The following is an 8,093-nucleotide window of genomic DNA, read 5'->3' as shown; positions in this document are numbered from 1 at the left end:
GTATATTTCAAAAAAAAAAAAAAAAAAAACAAAGTCAAAATATAAATTTTGAAACGAGGAATGATTTGACAATATATTTATATATAACCCGAGATTACTTCCAACCAACTTAGAGATCTTATTCTAATAACCTTGAATTTTATCACGTGGATTATGTTCACTTTAGCTTTTAATAATCTAAGTCAAAATCATCGTACTTGCTTATAAAAAGAATTATTTTGCGCGTCGTTTGATTAAGAAATATTTCACGAAACTATGAAAATAAGACTCGTTTTATTTGTGCAAAAGTGAAAAAACATAAAATTACATCAATCCATGAGGTTTGATATAATTAATTTTCTCGTTATTTAAAAAATTACAAATACCCATATGATGTTAATATTCGTCGAACAACTGACCAATTTGTTAGTCTCTATTGATTTTTTATAATAAATTGATTAAAATGCCCTATAAATTTAATTTTATTTATTTTTAATATTTTTTGAAATTTTTCGTGAACTATTTAAACAATATTTTTTTTATAATTTTTCAATTGGTTCCATCCACCGAATTTCATTTTCTTAAAATTTTTCTATTTTTTTTTAAAAAAAAGTAAAAGCAAAATTGACAATTTCAAATTTCCATAAAAAGATCAGATAATTTATTAATTATGAAATGATTATTATTAATTTTTAAATAATGATATAATATTTATAATTATATCAAATTTTAAGAGAACTCATTATAATTTAATTAAAAAGTAATGTTTGGAATTGGCGGTCGGTGGAATTTGACTGAGTTGCATTAAAATAAAGATGTTTGAAGTTTTTAAAATAATTCTAAAAAATAATTATTCTAAATATATTTCTTTACATGGAGATCAAATAATTTTTGCAAGTCCGAAATTTGTCGATATAAACAACCCTACTAACTTGTCGTAGTTCAAATAAAACTACCCTTATAAGGATGAAGATGTACACATCACATGCATTTAGCACGTCTGAAAATGTATAACAGTAGTCTGATCAAAATAGATTTATTTAACCTGCAATATTCATAATAAGTAAATTAAGAGTAAATATAATTTTTTATTTATTTATTTTTTACTAATATCGGCAAGTTGAGTTAATTTTGATTAATAGATGAAACTATTTGTGAGATAAAAATAAAATTCAAGGGTACTAAATATAATTTTTTAAATCACGTGAGACTTATACGTAGTTATACTGAATATCAGCGGAGGACTGTATAATTATACCTTAAATTACAATTTCAATTATAAATTATGAAAAATGGCCTAATAATTCATTTATGGAGTACAAATTTGTTGAATATTGATTTTCAAAATTCAAATAAAGCTGCTTATTATATATTTATATATATTAAAAATAAAAAAGAATTGAGAAATTATTATAGTCATCAAAATTAAATATTCAAGAAATGTCGTAAGTCTGAATTTATGTGCTTGAAGCGAAAGGCAAACGGCCCAGTCAAAATGAAAGGGAATATTCCGTTACATATCCATCTTAGTGAAGCCCATTTTCGTCATTTCACATTGAAATCCCTTCAACTCCTTATCGTCGGATCACTATAACGAGGAATCGACGGCCAGGAAGCAGAGTCTGACCGCGAGTACAAATATCAAAGGAGAAAGAAAACAAGAAATACTGTCGGAATGAATAATGATTAGCTTTGAAGCTTTGACTGAAGGAAATAAATAAAATATATATACATCTCTCTCTCTCTCTCTCTCCCCTTTCTCTCTCTTGTCTTTTTTCTCTCTCTGGGAATTTCCTTTCAGCTTTTTCCCATTGTTTCCATCTCATTTTTCTCTCCTATTTCTCTCTCTCTGTTGCTGTTTCGAACGCAGGGACGAAAGAGAGAGAGAAGGGAAAAAAAAAAAAGATTTTCGTTTTTCTATACCATTTTTCTGCCTCTTTTCCTCTCATTGTTGGACGTAGGAGTGATTGATTGTTTCTTAATCTTCTTGTTCTATTGTGGGTTGGTTTCTTTTTTTTTTTTTTTTGTTTTTTCGTAATTTTTTGATTGAAGGGTGAAGGAGGCGGAAGGGAATAGATTTTCCGTTCATTTTCCATCTGGGATTTTGATTTGGATTCTTGTTTGGTTGGTTAACGAGATGAATATGATGCGTCGGCTGAAGAGCATTGCTTCGGGCCGCTCCTCCGTCTCAGATCCTGTAATTTTCTTTCTTTCTATTTCTATGCGTGTGTTCATGGGTTCTTGCGTTATTTTCTAAATACGTGATCAAAGATTAGGCTGGACGGAAAAAATAAATAGAAAATGACACAAGTGATCGTTCTCTGGTGGGGAGTCTCGGAATCATGAAGGAAATGTCTGATTTTATTCTGAATGCTCAGGAAATTGTGAAAAGAAATTTTTTGGTAGTTTATGTATTTAATTTTGTTATTCGGGAATGCCTGGAATTTGTATGGAAGCTGAGAACATTGATGAAAAGATGGAATAAGTTATGAGTTTTGGTGGGCTTTCCTTGTTCTTTGAAATAAGTGGTTGTCAATCTGTCAAGCTGCGTTTCTCTTTTCTCTTTGGAATTTTCTTTTATTTTCTTATTTTCTTTTTTTCCTCTGGGGTGGGGGTGGGGAGGAGGCTCTGAGGATGTTTTAATTGAACATGTGTTTAGGGGATGTTGTTTTAAACATTTCAACGTTTTTATGATATCCTGTGTCTCATGTTTTCCCGTTTGTTCTGCATACAATTATTATGATTATACAGAAACAAGAGAGCCAGCATTGATTTTTTATGTTAGTTTCAGTATTTGAAATGAGAAACAATTGATAGAGCAACAATGCTTGACTTATGAGTCTGAAACGCTGATGTTAGCCTTTGATTTTGGCATTACAACTGCATCATGCTGTTCATATATGTCGCAGATTTTGGGATTTTGCAAATGTTGAGTTGCGTCAATTGGCATGTGTCATTTTCCGTCCGTTGTTTTGCCTTGTCTTTGTATTTTTGTCTACTCCATCCTTTAGTTCATGGGGGGCGGAGGAGTCCCGGATGAGTTTGGATGTGGAAAACCAATGTGCACTGGGGAATGCCCTCTTTGGTTTATCTTTTTCAGAGTCGCTCAACTTTGCATTATCAGCTTCATATATGTTATGAAGTCCTCCAGTGAAAGCATAGTGGAATAGGGTAGAAATAGAGATACCAGCCATATTCTAAAGTTTTGAGGTATTTGGTTCAGGTTGGGGATTCTAGCATTAAAAGGGTGAAGGTCGAGCAAGAACTAGATCACAGAGATAGCTGCGACGTAGAGACGGGAGAAAATTGTCTGCAAGCGCCAGAGCAGCATATGGAATCCAACTCTTTAGAAGCTGTTGCAAGCACATCTAATGTACATGGTAAACCTGAGAAGTCTGGGTATGATGAGCTTCCAAAAGAAATGCATGAAATGAAAATTAGAGATGATAAAACTGATAATCATGAGGCAAATGTCAAGGTTCGATGTTACTTTGAGATTTTTCAAATACCAGGCCCAGAAATAGTATATTTCAGTAGCATTTTGTTTATGTTTTATTGATAGAGATTACATTCCAGGATATGGAATCCACTATTGTGAGTGGCAATGGAACAGAAGCTGGTCAGATTATCGTAACTTCAATTGGTGGGCATAATGGACAACCGAAACAGGTGATTGACTTTGCTGGATGATTATTTTAGCTTTTAGATTTATCTTTTCATGGCTTTATCTCATTTCCAAGATGCTTGTAGATATAGGTGAATAAGCACCTGTAAAGTACTTTGCTTCTAAGTTCTGTTTTTTCCTCAGACAATGTCTTATATGGCAGAGCGTGTTGTTGGCACTGGTTCATTTGGAGTTGTATATCAGGTACATTGAATTAACAATTTGCTTTGCTGCGTTTTTTCTTTTTAAATTAATTAGAGCAGCAAATCGATTGACTTATACTTCCTATCCAACTTTGTGTTGTAGGCCAAATGGCTTGAAACGGGTGAATCTGTCGCTATAAAGAAGGTGCTGCAGGATAGGAGATATAAGAACAGAGAACTGCAGATAATGCGCATGCTTAACCATCCTAACGTTGTTCAGTTGAAGCATTCTTTCTATTCTACTACAGAAAAGAATGAGGTGTACCTAAATCTTGTTTTGGAGTATGTATCAGAAACGGTCTATCGGGCTTCAAGGCACTATAGCAGAGTGAACCAGTACATGCCTATGTTATTTGTGCAGCTGTATACATACCAGGTATATAATTGAGCTGCACTAGTTGAGTAGCTTCTTGTTGCTTGTTTGTATGTTTAGTTCTTCCATTACTTTGTTGCAATTTGAAAGATGAAACCATTTCTGGTGGTGTTTGCATGTGAAACTGTAGATATGCCGAGCGCTAAATTACACACATAGAATTGTTGGCGTCTGTCACCGAGATATTAAACCGCAGAATCTACTGGTATGGTTCTTTCTCCTTTCCAAATTTTAGTGAATTTCTTTCAGCGAAGCATGTCATAGTATTCGACGAAGAAGCATCATTATCACTCTAATAAATTCTCGACTTTAATTCATTTTATCCTTATTATTTCTAGGTGAATGAAATTCTTTTGGTATATTATCAAAGTTATGCGAAGATGTGCTCTTCTTAGTTCATCCCCAGTCTTCAGCCTTTTTTCTGTTTCTTTGTCTTTTTCCTTCATACCCACATTTGTTGTTTATGCAATCTTTTTTGCCTATATTTTGAAGTTGCCAAGTTCTTTTCATTTATTTGGAAATTTAAGATGTGACGGTTGCTGCAGGTTAATCCTCACACACATCAGCTTAAGCTTTGTGATTTTGGGAGTGCAAAGATGTTGGTACGTTGTATTTTATGCAAAATCTGTAAAATCTGAATCAAGACCCATCGAATAGCTATAAGTGAGATTTCTGCTTTGCTCCAGGTACCTGGTGAACCAAATATATCGTACATTTGCTCTCGATATTATAGGGCTCCAGAACTGATCTTTGGAGCCACAGAATACACAACGGCCATCGACATGTGGTCTGTAGGTTGTGTTATGGCTGAGCTACTTCTCGGGCAGGTAGGCTTTTATGCTGCTTGTCAATGAAAAGTGTGGTTGACGATATCTATTTCTTTTTCCTGTTTTTCCCCATAAGTTATTTTATCAGTGTTCTTTTGCATTTCCGCTCTTGTTTCTTCATAATGATGATTGCCGTACTTCTATAGTTCCTTTAATTGGAGATGGCCATCTGTCTTCTTATACCTATAAGCCTTTGTATAGAAGTTCTTGATTTGACGATATTCCTTGTATCTCTTGCTTTGGTTTTACTAGAATTCCTAACATTGTTAAAAATTGTGCAGCCTCTCTTTCCCGGGGAGAGCAGTGTTGATCAGCTGGTTGAAATAATTAAGGTAAATATTCTTCCTTGAACTTAGAATTCCCCACTTTTCAGGAAGTTCTGGCTTGGTCAGGTTCTGCTGAACAAAAGCTAATCACATAACTGGTGTAATAACACTTTCAAGATGATTGGTTTTTGGTCTAGCCAAACATGGTATGTGCATCTCTAAGTTGATCCCGTGTTCTGTTTTCATGTTAGGTTTTGGGGACGCCGACTAGGGAGGAAATCAAGTGCATGAATCCAAATTACACCGAGTTTAAATTTCCACAAATTAAAGCCCACCCATGGCACAAGGTTTGTTCATAAATCAAACTACCGTACCTTGTAAACAAAAAGAAAGATGAAAAGAAAAGGAAGTGAGAAAGCAAGCAAGAAAGAAAAGGATACGAGTACAAATCTAAATGAAGTTATTTCTCCAGGTATTTCAAAGGAGAATGCCACCGGAAGCGGTGGACTTAGTGTCGAGGCTGCTCCAATACTCACCTACTTTACGTTTCACCGCCGTAAGTTATTCCCTCTCTTTGATAGCGTTTTCAATAAAGAATTTAGGTTGAGAATCACTTTTCTTCCCGTGAAGTGAATTATCAGCATCATTTTACTTCAAGGGCACATTTCCTAGTTGTATCCCCTAAGTTGTTACAAATTTTCCCCTATATTTTTCAGTTGGAGGCTTGTGCTCACCCGTTTTTCGATGACTTAAGAGAACCTAACGCATGCTTGCCTAACGGGCGACCATTACCTCCCCTCTTCGACTTTTCCCCTGAAGGTGAGTTTCAGACTTTGATAATATGCTTAAACCTTAAGGGTGTTGGCGTAATTTTTCCTTCTCTAAAACCCTGCTGTCCATTCCTCCAGAGCTGGCTGGTGCACCACCCGAGCTGCTACAGCGGCTCGTTCCCGACCATGCCAAGAAGTGAATAGCTCCGGGACTACTAGTCTCCTATCAGCTGCTATGTACAAACTTTTTGTCGATGCTACGGTGCCCATCTGAAGCAGGTCGATGGGAACGGTAAATTGATGATGAAGGAATCCTGCGCACGAGATGGACTTTGCTGGAGCAGGAGAAGGACCAGCAATACATGGCAAGTTTTTGAATCACCAGTGGCAAAAACAAAAACATGGTTTCAAGAACTGCTGTATGGATCTGAGGATGTGATAGATTTTAGCTATATATATACATCTAAAACATATAATTGATTATATATAAAGTTTGAAGATAGCCATGATGTCTGTGGAGGAGAGGATTAGAGATGACTTAGGTTTCCATTTATTTTTGTACTCAAAAATATCTTTTCTGCAACTTCTTTTCCTGATACAAAAATGAGCTTCCATTTGCTGCCTGCTCTTTTTTTTCTAATTTCTTTTAATGGAAATTTTTAATTATTTTTTTATGTAAAAGAATTGTATTATAATTCATCATTTTCTTTTAAGGTTGTATCTGAATTTGGTGCATTCAAGAGTTTGCAATTGAAGAGGGACTAACATTATTTCTTGTAAAAAATTAAAAAAATATATAAGAATAATATGAGAAAAATCACTTTTTTGGCTGGACAATCTCACCTAAATATTTTTCTAAAGGGACTAATTTAATGTAAATTGAAAATATATGAATTATTTAAAATTGAAACCAAATGTGGGAATCTAATTTTTCTTTTCTTTTTTATCAATATATATTGTTTAATTGTCTTCGCATTTAATTTATATTAGTTGGATGTGGCACGTCTCATGTATGCCCAAAAAAAAATTATAATAATTACATAATATTTAATAAAAAAAATATTATAGAAAAAATAGTAATATAAAAATAATTATGATAAAAAAATAAATAATTTTCAAAGAAAATATTTTAAGTAGGAGAAAAAGAAAACAAAATATCAATAAAAAATAAATAACTATTTAGAAAAATAATTTTTACCATATGAAGATAGCGGCGAATATGTGAAAGTGGGCGGGGAAATAAGAAAAAGACTAAAAATAAGGAAAACATCAAATTCTCCCTTAATATATAGTATAAATAAAATATTTTTAGAAACATTTATTTCTTTTCTCCACTATTTATTTAATTTCAGACATATTTATACCTCTGATAAATGATTTGTCTACACAAATTATCCCCACTTTTGTAAAATTATACAAACCACCCCTAGCAGTTAAAAAGCAAGAATAGTTTGTGGAGTGATGTGCAATTTTCTAAAATGTATGGATAAATTATATAAATAATATTAATATTTTTAATGAATGTATATATAAATTTTTCAATGACATGAATAATTTATATAAGTAGATTATAAATAAGAAAGTGTAGATATAATATTTTTTGAGGTTGGCTTTACATAAATAAATGTAAGGATAAATTATATCTAAACCCCCTTACTTATACTTTATTTATATAAAACACTTTTATTTTTAAAATATTATATATAAATTCATAAAAGATATCAATATTATTATATAAATCATTTATATATTTTAAAAAATTATTCATACAATCTAAAAACGTTAATCTTATTATATATATTGTCCTTATTTTTTTAAGTGATTTATGTAAAATACATGAGTGGCGAAGTTGATTTTGAGGTTGGATTCACCGTTATAAGGGTAGTTTGGTTGAAAAATCTTTTTTTTTTTACTTGTAATAAGTCAGTAGTAAGTCAATCGAGGTAAGTATCAATTTTCATTATTTTTTTTTTTGTTAATATTAGTAAATTTTGTGAATTTTAACTTACGG

The 8,093-nt window shown here is 32.5% G+C and overlaps 1 protein-coding gene across 1 annotated transcript; it reads left to right on the top strand.

The window, feature by feature from the left end:
• On the top strand, positions 2,117-6,709 carry LOC105173188 (shaggy-related protein kinase alpha). Its single transcript, XM_011094863.2, has 13 exons — positions 2,117-2,176; positions 3,203-3,457; positions 3,556-3,648; positions 3,788-3,847; positions 3,950-4,222; positions 4,350-4,424; positions 4,765-4,821; positions 4,906-5,046; positions 5,328-5,378; positions 5,564-5,659; positions 5,785-5,868; positions 6,029-6,131; positions 6,221-6,709. Exons 1-13 carry the CDS (start codon positions 2,117-2,119, stop codon positions 6,280-6,282), a joined length of 1,410 nt encoding a protein of 469 aa, XP_011093165.1. The 3' UTR covers positions 6,283-6,709.

This window comes from Sesamum indicum, linkage group LG11 (genome assembly GCF_000512975.1).
Source record: "Sesamum indicum cultivar Zhongzhi No. 13 linkage group LG11, S_indicum_v1.0, whole genome shotgun sequence".
NCBI lineage: Eukaryota > Viridiplantae > Streptophyta > Magnoliopsida > Lamiales > Pedaliaceae > Sesamum > Sesamum indicum.
Note: the sequence above shows the minus strand (reverse complement) of the source record. Positions and strands in the feature narration are given on the sequence as shown.

Excerpts from the sequence above, each read along its gene's own strand:
- LOC105173188 (XM_011094863.2), top strand. The coding sequence starts at position 2,117 with ATGAATATGATGCGTCGGCTGAAGAGCATTGCTTCGGGCCGCTCCTCC. Across the intron at positions 3,848-3,949 it reads CATTTGGAGTTGTATATCAG|GCCAAATGGCTTGAAACGGG; the intron begins GTACATTGAATT and ends TTTGTGTTGTAG. Across the intron at positions 5,379-5,563 it reads AGCTGGTTGAAATAATTAAG|GTTTTGGGGACGCCGACTAG; the intron begins GTAAATATTCTT and ends TTTTCATGTTAG.